The sequence below is a fragment of the Orbicella faveolata genome, unplaced genomic scaffold, assembly GCF_042242905.1.
Source record: "Orbicella faveolata isolate gen_17 unplaced genomic scaffold, um_ofav_v1 contig_2, whole genome shotgun sequence".
NCBI lineage: Eukaryota > Metazoa > Cnidaria > Anthozoa > Scleractinia > Merulinidae > Orbicella > Orbicella faveolata.
In genome coordinates, this window is record NW_028301547.1 from 1,481,511 (window position 1) to 1,495,795 (window position 14,285).

The 14,285-nt window shown below is 40.2% G+C and overlaps 2 protein-coding genes and 1 non-coding gene across 3 annotated transcripts; 2 read left to right on the forward strand and 1 right to left on the reverse strand.

The window, feature by feature from the left end:
* Positions 1–2,397: 2,397 nt before the first annotated feature.
* Positions 2,398–9,283, forward strand: LOC110058405 (ras-related and estrogen-regulated growth inhibitor-like). The gene is made up of 4 exons (XM_020765056.2): positions 2,398–3,787; positions 6,355–6,411; positions 7,522–7,595; positions 8,489–9,283. Exons 1-4 carry the CDS (start codon positions 3,709–3,711, stop codon positions 8,918–8,920), a joined length of 642 nt encoding a protein of 213 aa, XP_020620715.2. The 5' UTR covers positions 2,398–3,708; the 3' UTR covers positions 8,921–9,283.
* On the forward strand, positions 2,624–2,705 carry Trnal-aag (transfer RNA leucine (anticodon AAG)). The gene has a single exon. It is a non-coding gene; the product is annotated as a tRNA-Leu (tRNA).
* Positions 9,284–9,573: 290 nt separating the features above from the next.
* Positions 9,574–13,822, reverse strand: LOC110058404 (uncharacterized). Its single transcript, XM_089289121.1, has 5 exons — positions 13,661–13,822; positions 13,391–13,557; positions 11,857–11,921; positions 11,204–11,285; positions 9,574–10,045 (listed from the first exon to the last, which is right to left on the reverse strand). The coding sequence occupies exons 1-5, from the start codon at positions 13,776–13,778 to the stop codon at positions 9,884–9,886; spliced, it is 594 nt and encodes a 197-aa protein (XP_089145247.1). The 5' UTR covers positions 13,779–13,822; the 3' UTR covers positions 9,574–9,883.
* Between the last annotated feature and the right edge of the window lie 463 nt (positions 13,823–14,285).

The following is a 14,285-nucleotide window of genomic DNA, read 5'->3' on the forward strand; positions in this document are numbered from 1 at the left end:
ACGAGCGCGGGTTATTTGTGTGACATGCGTGACAGCCGCCAAGTCGCGCTCAGCCAATCATTGCGTCGCACTGGGTGCAAGCTCCTGGTTACGAACCTATTGACAATCCACGCAATGTCACTAATAAAGATCTTAGAGATAACAAAGATCGCGAGATTTCTAGATCAGTCAATTTCATTGGCCAACCCAACGAAAAACAAGTCGGATCTTAGTGACACTGATCACTGGAAAAACAAAGTTAGTTAATTAGCTCGGACAAGTCTAGTAAATTGGAGGGGAATTTTCGATTTGCGTTCGTATTTGGCGCAACGGGGTTTGGCTATTTTCGAGTGGTGAAAAGCAAAGGAGATTTTCTTAAGTCTTTGTTTGAATAACAAGAGCATGACTGCTTGGAAACACAAAGGCTTACCGCCTTTTCCGGTCGACACCTCTTGCTTGAAGGCAAAAGCCATATGGATCAAGCCTGCTTCATGTTCGAAGACTCTCATACTCTAAGGGATATATGCTTCTGAACAAGGTGGCCCGTTTGCCGTTAAACGCTTTCATTAATAAGTCATCCCCACTTCTGCCTAACAAGTATCGTAATATCTCGTAATTAAATTAATTATCCGTTTACAAGGTCTCCAATGTTTTGTTTCTCCAGCTTGTTAACCTCAATACAAAGAACATGTGAAGACGACTTCGTAAGGCAAAATATTTATTATATATCTGACCCTCGCGATACCGGAGAAACTGAGGGCATATTTAGATGGAAATACTTCATATTTTCTTAACGGTCAGTCGATGTTCTGAAGGACACATTCTCTAGGGAAATATTTCAACGGAATTTGAAAGTGGATATAAGCTGTGGGAATCACTCCGACAGGGGAGGGCTGGTGTTTATCTAAGTCCGGCCAGTCCGTATCACATGAACATTCCATCTAAGGTCCCGTATGATCTCTTTGACTTCAGACTCTTAGTTTCCAGAACAGAGCCAGATCGCTAAATCGCACAATGTATTACCAGACGAGAATGACAGCGCTTATGCGTTTTCTCAAGTTGTGACCCGGAGTTATGTCCGCTACCATCCCTCCCTATGCGTGCATGGTTTACAACAGGCCCCTCCTTCCAGTCTCCCACTGTGTGTCTTGAGAAGATCAGATCGCATCTGTCGCAAACATCCTTTTGTTGTTCCGCCGCGTGCTAAGAAATGAATATTTTTATTGTGCTCTTCGATTGTCATCAGGAAGTGTCAGATTTCATTTCTGCTCTATTTTAATATCACCACGTTTACACATGTGTATGAGTCTGGAGCGGGCTGCCACGTACGAAACACTACCCCGATCATATTTTGGGCACGAGGTAACGAGGCAATTTAACACTTGACTGTCTATTTTCTTGAGTATTCTGAGGGAAGCAGAACAGTGAGGCACAAAAGCCACGGTTAATCTTGTAGTCAGTCCCAGTTGTTCGGACTTCAAAGAGCTGCGGAAACGAGAAAATAAACCTCCTCCAATGTGTTATACTACTCTGAGCAACCTGGTACAGACTACTGGCTGACACGTGTCACGTGCTTGGCATCTCAGATCCTCTGTACTCCTTTTTTTTTTAGCAGGGTCGCGTTTAAAAGTAAACCCTCTCGGATTTCTGCCAAATTTTTCATTTCGCTAGCACGAGTGCCTCTAAAGTGAGCCTTCTCGCAAGCTACAACGCCCGGGCTGGCTGAGCTGCGAGTTCTTTTATACGAGTGGAGCGATTAGGTTCTGAGCCTGCGATGATGAAGGTGTGTTTTTAAAAAAATACGCAATAGGTTTGTCACTAAAAGGTGTTTCCTGTTTAATTCAACCTTTTGCCAAGAGTCTGGTCCAATAAGAGAATGAAGGAAATAAACTGGCTCGGCCGAATGCAATCCTTTCTACTTCCTTCCTCGATTTACGAGTTGAAGAAGTATTTTCCATAGTTTCAAATGCTCCTCGGCTTTTCTGCGCACCTCTGCATCCTTGAACTCCGCTTTCAACAAGTTGTCTCTCGTCATGAAGCAAGAGTTTCATTAAGATAAATAAATAAATAAATAAATAAATAAATAATAATGAAAAACAAATAAAAAACACACATGGCAAATGCAGAGGTCAGAAGGCATAACATGTTCACGGTTTTCAGCTGAGTGCGCCCGAAAATTTGAATATTATGTGCATGAATATAATTTTAAATGGAATATATTTGCATACCGTCTTTACGTCAGCACAAGCAAGGCGGCTGAATACACTACGGCGAAGTTCAAACTATATGGCAACTGTCCTGTTAAATATATTTCTGTAGTTTCCTTCAAATTCAGGTTCAAATACTTTCTAGTTTTTCTGCGATCGGCCGACGACAGGTCAACTCAGATAAAGTGACGGTCGGGTGAAAATGTTTGTGTTAGTTTGTTTTTATTCGAGTCAAAGACCGTTCAGAATTTCATGCATCTTTATTTCATATTAACTTTGCACGACTGACCATTACTTATATAAACAGTGATGTTATAGAAAGAAAGGCTTTTAAGAGAAATGATTATTGATGACCTTGCTTATCAGTGAAGAGACAAAGGAGAGCGTGAAGAGGCTTAAAAATTTGTCTGCCAATTCAGCCCTGCGATGGAGCAGCTGGTAGCGTGGCCGAGCGGTCTAAGGCGCTGGTTTAAGGCACCAGTCTCTTCGGGGGCGTGGGTTCGAATCCCACCGCTGCCACGAGAATTTTTTTTCTTGGCTCCAATAATGTTTTAACACTTCAATGCCTGGCAAGGAACTTAAAACTTAAAATTGTCTGGATGATTTGTCGTAAATTTATGTACAAAACATCAAGGTTAATATTAATAGTTGTGCACATGTGTACTCATCGCATTGCTCACTGATGCATATCTGTTTGACAAAGAAGGAAAAAATATAAAAAGTTCAAGAGGACAAAATAAAATATGGTATTTTTACAATCACAATTTAAACATAACTATGTCATCTCGATTTCTCAGATATTTGATTTCTGTTTCCAACTAAATTTAATTTCACCTGAAATTTCTGTCTTGGTTTCCTTTTTAGATTTTGAGCTTGGCTTTTTAGATTTTGAGCTTGGCTTTGGTGACAACAAGATTAATTACCTGCCTTGAATTGCATTAGGGACCCTTGCAAAAAAAAACACGACAGGATAATAAAATTTTACACCCATTAATTAAACGTGTTACGCTTATGAGCAATTCAATTTTCTTAACAATTGTTAGCCTAATGAATTACCGGGTCATCATGTTTACGGGATGACTTTTTCTCTTAAAATGCGCTGTTAATCCTTCTTAGTGAGAAACGCAAAATTCATTAACTGGGCAAATCACTGGCCGTGATGGCCGTCTAGACTGAGTGATCTCTGCTGCAATATTCAGCCCCCAAAATTAGCAAGCAAGAGTGCGTGATTATGAAACTTCCGTCTCTTTTGACTCCTTTGTTAAATTTCTCTCTTTATGTTAAAACGTTCTTTTGCTGACTTGAGCGGAGCACTTCAAACAAACACCACACATAAAAGCTAACAAATTTGAATGACACTAGCTGGGAATTGATCGATTTCACGCCTGGCATCGTGGATGAAATTAATTCAGCTTCTTCATTATCGCTGGGGCGTCCAAATCAAAGTGACGAGCGGTCTCCTCTCCAGTGTAAGCCTGTGGTAGTGGACTAATTATCCTTCAAACTGCGACAGCTTCAGGAAATGTTGACTCGCAAAGATTCTTACAAGCAGACTGACGCAAAGTTTGCGTTGCTAGGAGCAAGGGACGTGGGAAAATCAGGCAAGTTATTTTATTTTACTCTGTGCGCTTCGGCTCAAAATATCCCAGGGAACGACACGGCATGAACGAACCCCCAATGAACGCACATACAAGGTTCTCTCCCGTAATGTGCCCGAGAGGTGCTGAGCGGGTCACCGGAGGGGAGGTAGAGACTATGTGAATGGAGGAATTTCAGGCGCTCGCGGATAACTAGGCATTCAGTTTGTTCTGCGATGTGATGGCCGGATCAGTTAAAAGTAACAATAATATGTACTGTAATATGGTATGATTTTTTTTTTGTTAACGATGCGCTAATACATTCAACGTGTTGTTAACAAAATAACGTTTTAAAAGACCGCACAATTAATTACGGGTATTGGCTTTTATATGCAGTGCAAGATTCTGTACTATTCTTTAATTGCATACTCGAAACCGTAAAGTTCCTTATCAGTATGGAATAGATTCCTAATTAAGGCTTAAGCTTTTCAGTCTGCAGTACAAAGGCACTGCACCCTCTATTTCTCTGATCGCGATACAAGTGAAGTCTGAATGCCACTTGCGTCGACGGTATTTTCCTTTTTCTGAACAGCATTTGCGTGTTTACGAACCGTTCAGCGCTTCAGCCGAATTGAAGCTTCTGCTCGATTTGAGTTCCAAGCAGGAGTTACACAATATTGCTTTTTAAATAGATCGACGTGGTTTAATCTACAATAAAGCCTAACTGACAAGTGTATAAAAGCTACATTCTGTGCTTGCTTCGAGGATATGTAATATGTAATATCATAATATCATATTCCAGCTGACAAGCTGTCGTGTTCGAAGTCAGCTTGATCATAGTGTATTGATGCATTTTTTTGCGAGCGATATTTGCCAAATTGGGAAAGGATCGAAAAGCTTGAATAACAGAGATCAGGAAAGTACGACATCTGTCACATTGAGTTTTATTGCACAAGCGAATCTATGATTTGTTTATTCAAAATAAGTAAATAGATGAATCGTTCCGGTGTAGGCTGGTGCAAAGGAAATCATCCGCAGTTAACTAGATTCGTTCTGCCCTCGCAAAAAATGATTGTTTTTTAGCCTCGTGGCTTCACGTACTTCGATAAACAAACACACAAACAGGAGCACATTTTGTTGCTGTATAACCTTCGTTCTATCAGTACTCTACGACAAAACAAACAAGAATACATATAAGACATTTTACATGATGCAATGTGGGTCAAGTAAGGTTGAAAACTGGCACAGCAACGGTAAAAATTCCTGCGTAAACAAGAAAACAGTGAATGGTAAAATACGACAAATAGTTTGGATGTGTCCCCGCTGTGTTTGTTATTATTTTTCTTCAAAATTGGACTACGGCGGAAAACTTTGCTTTCCATGTTCTGTATCACTACAGTTGTGAAAAATTATCCGCCAGTCCGTTCATCACAAAGAAAATCGTGTAATTTCTACTAGACCAAACCTGTAGATTTGATTGGCGGGAAAATGTACGAAAGTACTATTGTGCCAAGTCATACATTTGCTACATTTTGCCAGTTTTGAGAAAAAACCGAGCATTTCATGGTAGGACACACTTTTAGTTTCTACTGTAATCATGAAGCAATGGAATAGCCTTGCACTGATGTTTTTGGTCTCCTGTTGTTTTGAAGCTTCCATGGATGTCAATCATAGTTACACTAAGAACTTAAAAGCACAACTTGGAGAAAACAAAAGTTGTTTATCACTAGCGGCACAAGCCAGAGAACAAAGCTGAATAAAGTATATTTTTATTGTGTTTACAATAATGAATTGAATAAAAACAAAACAATTCAAATGTACACCGTGCTGACAGATACCGTGACCGGGCCGTTATCTCGACATAACGGTATCCGAAAGTCTTGGTTATTTCCAAATGAGTAGGTTTATAAGCTAGTTGGACGAATTACTGATTATCGTGCAGATGGACGCTTGTTATCAAATGAACCAAGTGGTTCTGTTCCAATTCAAAGATTACCGCTAATAAACAGGCTAATTAGACGGGAGCTTATTTTGACAGAACTTTTAATCCTTTTGCGGTGCCTTTGTGTTCAGCTAAGCGATTTTTCAATCTATCTCTGTCATCTTAAGAGTTGAGTAGGGGCCTAGGGTTGATGCTAAGATAAAAAGAAAGAACAGAAAACCAAACATTATTGACTGGTAAGTTATCAGTAGTGACATCACACCAATATAGTTTTACTTCTAATTTTTTTTTTTTATTTTCTATTTGAGGCGAAGAATGCAAATCTGGCGCCAATAATTTTTTAACTTCTTCTGAGGTACAAGTTTCTAGCTTTGTGTATACCTAATATATGTGTAAAAAACAGCAAATATGCTAGAGTCGATTGGATTTTGTTTAAGTTGCCGAAAGGCGCCAAAAATGGACGAAAGCCGTTTCGGATTTTCCGGCATGATTATTCACGATAGACGGCTTTAACGTTTTTAAGTAGAAGTAAGCAGACCGAAAGTTAAATTAGCTCACTTAACGCCCATTAATTTTACTTAACTTGCCTAAGAGTAAGGTGTTATCAGAAGAGCTGAAACTCTCTTTCTGGTTTGTTTTGTTTTCATAGCAATCGCAGTGAGATTCTTGACAAAGCGTTTCATCGGAGAATATGATTCCTCTCAAGGTAAGCTAAATCGTGTTGTTTTTTTAAATCAAATATGAAAACCACAAAGGGTTCCGGGCATCTTTGTTACCGAAAACTTCATGTGACCTTCGCTAGCTTTATGGCGGCGATCAGCACAAATCTTTTCCGGAGCTTGCACAGGGGTTCAATTCCCATCGCCATCGAACCCTTCCTCTTTAAATCCTAGGGTTGCTTTGCATTTTCATATATAGGCTATTGCCGAAAAAAATCATTTTTCTAGCACGAAACATGATATAATAGGGTAACCTTCATGATGAAGTATTCGAGTGGTCCTTGGTAATCTTCGATATATTTACGGAGGTCATCTGGTGATCGGAGACAATTTTCGAAACCTTGAAATGATCTTCTCCAGTACCCTTCGGAAGGTTTCAAAATTATGTAAGCTTCTATTTTACTCTATATTTATTTTGTTTTCTTGGCGCACCTGTAAACTAGCTGGTGCGTCCTGTAGACTCTGTTTATCAAGTCTATGGGACGCACCGTTATATAATAGTAAGTATGCGACCAAGTAAAATAAACTATGTCTAAATCTATGTGAATGATATTTTTCTTCAGTCAATAATAACAAAGACACATTTTGTTCGCCAACGCTCATTCATAACACATTCAACCCACTAACACGAACTCGAGTGCTTGTTGACAAAGCGACATTTATAAATTTTGACTATATATACAGGGGCATAGCTAGGGGGGATCCTGGGGTGTCGGTGCCCCCCCTTTTTGTAAGCCGTTTTTAAGCAAGGTGGTGAAAACGACATGAGACCCTGGTGAGTACCTTCACTTTGACACAGTGAGACCCCCCCCCCCCCCTCTCCACCCTTTTGAAAAATCCTGGTTTCGCCCCTGATATGTTCAAAAATTCGCAATGGGTTTCACCTCCCACGAAATTCAAGTGTCTAGACAAGTTAACCAACCACAATCTGAACTGGATATATGGTGACGTCATCCAACTCTCCAAAATGGCGCCCAAACTAGGGACACGATACCTAGCCATATCATAGCTCCATAATATGCCTTGAAGTGCCCTTTACTCGCAGTTCTTAGGAAACCTTGTTAACTACAGTTCATGAATATTCTTACACTCATCAGACTCCACGTACCAGTTCACCACAACCATAGACGATGACCAAGTCAGCTTGGAGATACTAGACCCAGGTCCCGAGGTTAGTCAGGTTCAGCGGTGTCTCCTGAGCCTCCTGTAGCGGGGTCGCCAGCGGTGCTCTGGCACGACGAAAAGATCTAGCCAATCAGAGCAGGCGTATCTAGAGCCATCTTTTCTTGTGCCAAAGCCCCGCAAGCTAAGATGGACAAGCGACTCCGGCATGGGTACGAGAATGTGTTTGCGAGCGGGTAATTTCAATAGGCCATTTGCTAGTTGCCATTTGCCTCGATGTCAAAACGAGTCTTCGTACGAAACTATTCACGTGAAAATGTGTTTCCCTACAGGTTCATTTTCATCCAAATCACTTCTTTTCATGTGAAAAGATTTACACGGACTCGTTTCGAAACAGACACAAGGGAACTCGGAAATACCTATTCTCTGATAAAACTCACAGTTTTTAGCATCTACATGCTACAAAGGTACGATACAATTCATTTCCAACAAGAACAGACAAACGTTGATTATTTCCTTCCTCAAATACAGTTTACAGTTGGTACAAACGATTTTCGATGGGAATTGATGACCACTGACATCAAGGTCGTGAAGAACGCTTGCTGATTAGTTAAGTCATTAAAGGAATTCATTAGCAAAATTTCTTTAGTAGGTCCTATCTTATAGAGCTTTAATTTTCTGAATTTTGAACGGAAAGCACACGTGTCTTTAGAAGTAATTACGAAATGTGAAATTAACATAGCAGCTCGTCGTTCGTCGTAACGCTAGAAATTCTCTTGGAAAAGCGCAATTATTTCACCACTTAACAGCTGAAACCTTTTCAAAAATGTTGGAGAAAAAAAAATTAACAAAACGTGTAAAAGTTAATTCCAAACTGACACTAATTCTAGTTTTAATAGCTTTAAACTTTATGTTAACCTGTACTTCTTCTTTTTGTCCCAGTCGGTTGGTGAACAAAGTGTCGGAAGTCGGGCGCTTTGGGCCGACGGATTGATGCTCGTCTACTCGATAACTGATCGGAAAAGCTTCGAGGACGTGCAAGACCTGATGAACCTTATAGACCCATTTAAGCAGAAAACCGTGGTCACCATCGTCGGAAACAAAACGGATCTCGAACACGAACGACAAGTATCCGAAGGTGAAGGAGCGACATTGGCCGAGAAGTTGAGATGCTCGTTCTTTGAATGCTCTGCATCTGAGGGCTATCAAAAGATGGCTGAAGCATTCCACGAGCTGTACAGAGAAGTAATTAAAAGAAAAAAGGACAGGAAAACTTCTCTGTCGCCTCGGCCGTTACGCGCTCTCGGCAAAATTTTAAGAAGGAACAGCAGCAAAAGCTTGTTACTGACTCCACCTGGCACACTCAGTACATAAGAGCGGTTACAATAGCATTTCACAGAGTGATTCTGGATGTTTTGTACCTAATCATCATTCGCAACTCTACATTTGCAAGCTCCAAATATCAGACAGACCAGAGACGAGTTAGTTTGTTTTTCGTAAACAGCAAAAAATCTTCATGTATGCTGTCTGCGCTTGTAGAATGTTCGTGTAAATAATTAATGAGTAGTTCGCTTTTAGTTAGGTAAACTTCTTCAATCACCAAATCGAAAATCGTTTTTTTTCTTTGAGCTGTAAGTGTTGACAGGCTGATAGAGCAAGTTGGCACTGAACGGAGAAATCAATCAACAGATGTGATCTGTGTAATTAAAAAAATAAATAAATGATTCAAATTCTTGATATCTTGTGGACACAGTCAGGTTAAAATACCTGCAAAAGCTACATGCATTATTAATCAATGACGTTATCTAGCTATTCGTGTTGCACTACCCAGCTCTTAAAGGACCTCAGTTACGGTATTTTGGCCACATAGAAAATTACCTTTAACTTGAGGAAAACTGAAAATAGTAGTTTAAGATAGGAAAAAAAGCAAACAGGTAATAATAAATCATAAAGGAACGAGGACGGTTAAGGATGGAAGAGATTAACACGGATTACAAACGACGAATTTGAAAAATTTATGTTAAACATTTCAAGATGTAGAAACCGTGACGTGGCCCCTTTTATTTCTCCATGGTCACTCGCCATCTTTGAAATGCATCGTGTCGAGGTGTTATCATATCACAAGCTCTTCACGCGTCACTTGCTTTACTCTCGAGTAAAACATCTGAGATTGCAGTCAAAACATCCTGTTGATGTACAACTACCCGGATGCGTACAGCGTCACTGATTGTCCGACTTTGAGCAATAACCAATCAGAAACAAGTATTTCCTGAAGCTAGCAAAGATACCGTGCCTCTATTAATTTTCACGTTTCCTCTCACAGATTTTTAAACTTGGTCATGTCTGTGATTGAATCTTGCCAAGAAGATGTTCAATTTGATTGGCCATTATCGGCTGCCCTTTTCTCGTTCGTCGATTTAAGCGGCCGAATGTTTCTCTCCGCTTTTTCATTTTCTCGCGGACTTCTTCTCTGTGTTTTTGTATCATTATCTCCCTTTCCTGGGTGAGGAAAAAAAACCCAATGAATTTAAGTCCAGCAAAATATTACTCAAAATGTTACATCACAGGAAACCATTAGTTGCTAGGAAACACTACTTATGCAACGCTTTCTGGTATACCGCGGAATATCCCACGAGTCACTTGTATTTTGTCGGTGTACATGTACACACACGAGCCTTGAGGCCAGTGTGTATACCAAGAAAATACAAGTGACAAGTAGGGATATTCCACGGCATACAACGAGAGAGCGTTGTTTAACTATTTTATACCATGCCATAGAAAATATAGTGGAAACACAATCAATGCGACACACGCGCGGCGCTTGATGATGGAAAGGTTGGATGTAATACCGTCAAATTTACAACGGCTTTCCTGTATTCTGATTGGCTGTATTTTCTATGGTATTGTATCAAAAACAATATTGCCAAATCTCCCATCAAAATCTCCCTCTCTCTCTTCAGTCAGTATGTGAAATAATCATTGTCTTCAGTCACAGTTCACAAAGTAAGACAGACACTTATCCACTGCAAGGAAGAATTCTACTGTGGAAATCTCTCTAAAGTGGGCAGGTGGACAGGTCTCCACGCCAAACATCTCTGAACTCTAAGAAAGATACCTTTCTGAGCTGGGCCTCTCCCTGACGCAGACAAATTCAGATACCTCTCTAAAACGAATATCTCTCTTAACGCAGACACATCTTTCTAATGGGCACCTCATTAAGGTAGATGCATTTAAGTGTCTGTCTTAGAAAGATAACCACTTTAGGGAAGTGTTTAAGCTCTGCTTTCCCTAGAGACAAGGTAGCTATGGCTGCATTCACACTTGGTTACCGAGCACTGGTGCCTGGGCACGAGCACAAAATAGTATGTTTGAGAGGAGTCTGCAAGAGCAGGAGAACAAAAGGAAAGGAAAATACTGAAATACCTTATTAAAACACTTTAAGACAGAAAACCTTTTAAAGCAGAAATCTCACTAAGGCAGACACCTCGACATGTCTAACATACACTAGACACCCCTCCAAGACAGACACTTCCCAGTAGAAGCAAGACAAATGGTGTTGGCCCTATGTGCATGCTTTGCAGGAGTTGACTGTAATGGTAAATTCAGTTGTTAGTGTGTTTGTAAATTATATACCCAAATTCTAGATGAACAACAAACCTTAATCTGCTGCTCTTTCTCCATTTTTCTTTTCTTGAATTCACTTTCAGCTGTTGTAAATTTATTGACTGGTTTCCGCTTGCTTAGAGGGAGACAAAAATATACATATAAGGGTCAGAAAGGGAAATTAAATAACAGCTTAACAGTTTGTTCTGTGCTTTCTTCAATTTTCTTCTTTTTAGGTTGTTAGAGGTTCCTACAAATATATAAATAAAATATGTGTGGTCTGTTGTTCCTTAACCTAATCGTACCTGTTTGGTACACTTTGGCGGCATCTTAGGCAAGCCAGACAGAGAATATCTTAACAAGTCTGATACTAAAGGCATACTAAAAAGTAAAACTTCAGGTATTTAACAACATTTGCTGTACCTGAATTTTACCTAAAAAAACAAGCCACATCTTGTCAGTGACTTGATATCAGCAGCTATCTGGAAAGTAGTCAAGGCATTTGACTTGCTACACTGTAATTGCAAATTTGTGTATGACCACAAAGATGCATTGACTTAAAACTAATGTTGTTGAAGATTTTCATACCACTTCATTTTCACAGGGCTTTTAAGTGCAAAATGTCCACTAGGATGCCAAACTTGAGTAACCTTGGAAAACTATGTGCATTTTCTTTTGGAGTTAGTATGATGTTCAGTTTGACTCACTGTTGGCTTGCCTTCCTCTCTCCCTTTAAGTAGTTCTGAAAGCTTCCTTGATTGTTTACTTTGTCCTGTTTGGGTGATATTAATATGAATCATTTGTAGTGCAAAGAAACTTGCCCTTTTGGCAAGCTCTAAATAGAATGTGCTAGCCAGTACTAGCCCAAAAATGACTCTGACTAGCCCCCCCAGAAAGTTCGTCTGTAGGGCTATGTTCACACTTGGTGCCCATGCACAGTGTCAGAGTACGATTCTCACTCGGCGCTAATTTTTCCAAGTACTCACACCAGAATTTGAGCAGAGTGTCCATGCCCAGGTACAAGGTCTCTACCATGTACTCCAACACTAAATGGTACCTGGTTACTTGGAGTTCCAGTGTCTGAACGCAACACTATTTTGCACCAGGCACCAAGTGTGAACACAGCCTTACAGTACCCTTGTAATTTAAATTTCCTGAAAAATTTGGAAACACAAGTGACGGACAGAATGCACTAACCCGACTGGAAAATCTACTAGCCACAGGCTGATCAGACCACAGGCGACCCAAGCTCTCAATGTTATCCTTTTTTTTTCACTTTTATGCAAATGTTCAGTCTAACGTGACATATGGCATATACTATTACATAACAACCGAATTTGACTACGTGAAACGTGACTCTGGCCTTGCAGTATATGGAGGTGTTGTGTTACAACGGCTTGAATTTATAAAGGTTTGTATGAGAATGCCACGGCTTTGCTTGAAAAGTCAATTATTCTTATATTTTGTGAATAAAATCTACTTACCCTGTTACTGTGTTGTATTCTTTGTTGTTTGTCAGCTCCTCAGGCCAATCTAACGCGATTTCGACGAGTTATCATTCTGTGGGTTTCCACTACTACAAGAAAGACAAGGCCGGACACTGATTTCCAGAGTACCCGCCGCTCGAAGCAAATAAATCCACTGAAAATAACCCTGCCAGCTCAATTCCTCCGTAGAATCGAAGAAGAGATGTTGAAGTTCCATGTCAGTTCACTCACTACACGATTCCGTCCACAACACCTTCGCAACGATACATTTATTTAGAGATGGCTTTGCTCGCAAATTCGAAAACAGCCATGTCCTCGTGCTTTATTTGTCAAACCCATAAAGGGAGTGCCCGGTTTCTCGGGGAGCATTTTGGTTTGACCATTGACAAATCGTTGCCGACTACCCCCGGTCGGGCTAGTTATAGTTACCCAACACCGCGAAAGTGTCCTAACTTTTGTGACGCAGCTGTTTTCAAATGCGGCTGTTTTCAGTCATTATGTAATAGTATATGCCATATGTCACGTTAGGCTGAACGTTCGCATAAAAGTGAAAAAGGATAACATTGAGAGTTTGCGTCGCCTGTGAACGGACAGGACATTCTTTGCACACTGATTTGTTTATATTAACAAGGAAGAGTTCACCCGTCTTCGTTAACTCAAGCTCTACGTAATTGTACGTATGTAAACATAGCACGTGATATAAACAGTATAAATTCAGTTTGTTTGTAGCCTGTTGAGGACCTTAGATGCAAACCTGTTCAGAAATCGTAGCAGCATCTGAGACTCTTGATGCACGAGTCAGAAGTGGTCTATCTTTGTTGCCCGATGATTGAAGCTGCCTGTGCTCTTCCCTTGTTTTCTTCAGTAACTTTTTGTACTCTCTAAGAGCTATCTTCTTCCGTTTTTCCGCAAATGCGTGGCCTACAGAACATAATAAAGCAAGCACATGCTCCAAGTAAAGAAAAATTTATCAAGGCGAAAATTCCCAGCTTCTAGCGCACCGACCTGAAAAGAAAACTCTCACCTCTCTCTCTGTTTCCCATATTTAGTATATTTCCAGGTTTTCTCCAGCGAGATTTTGTCTTTCCCTTAGATTTAGTTGTTTGCTTTTTGTGATCATGTCTTCTCTCTTCGTCCGCCATATTGAATTTTTAAAATACCGATCTGTTAGCTCGTTTCCAGTCTAGCGCAGTGTATTGCCCATGAGTTTCGTTTCGTTGTGTTTTGTTTTGTTTTTTTCCTTGTGTATATTTTTATTATTATTATTATTATTTTGGCCAGTAACGGGCTTTTTTAATTTGTTTTCATGGGCTCACCTCCTTGGTCTTGCCCACCTTCTCACTGGGGAGAGGGGCATTGGTTATGGAGCTCTGGATGAAGAATTATTGCAGTGTCAGTAACCAAGTGGGTGGAGTCGTCGATAGCCTGTCAGTCAAAAGTGCAACAGAACAATAGTTCACGATTACAATCGTGGACATTGCTCGTTAATAGTAATTATCGTTCCTACCAAAGCTCTTTTAAGTAGCATTTCCTGAGGTTTCAAGCTGTTTCACCGCCCCACAGCTGACTAATACATCTCTAATAATCAGAACATTAAACATTCAAGGCCTTAAAAACCATCTGTCTCAAAATAGGTGACTTGCTAGTAC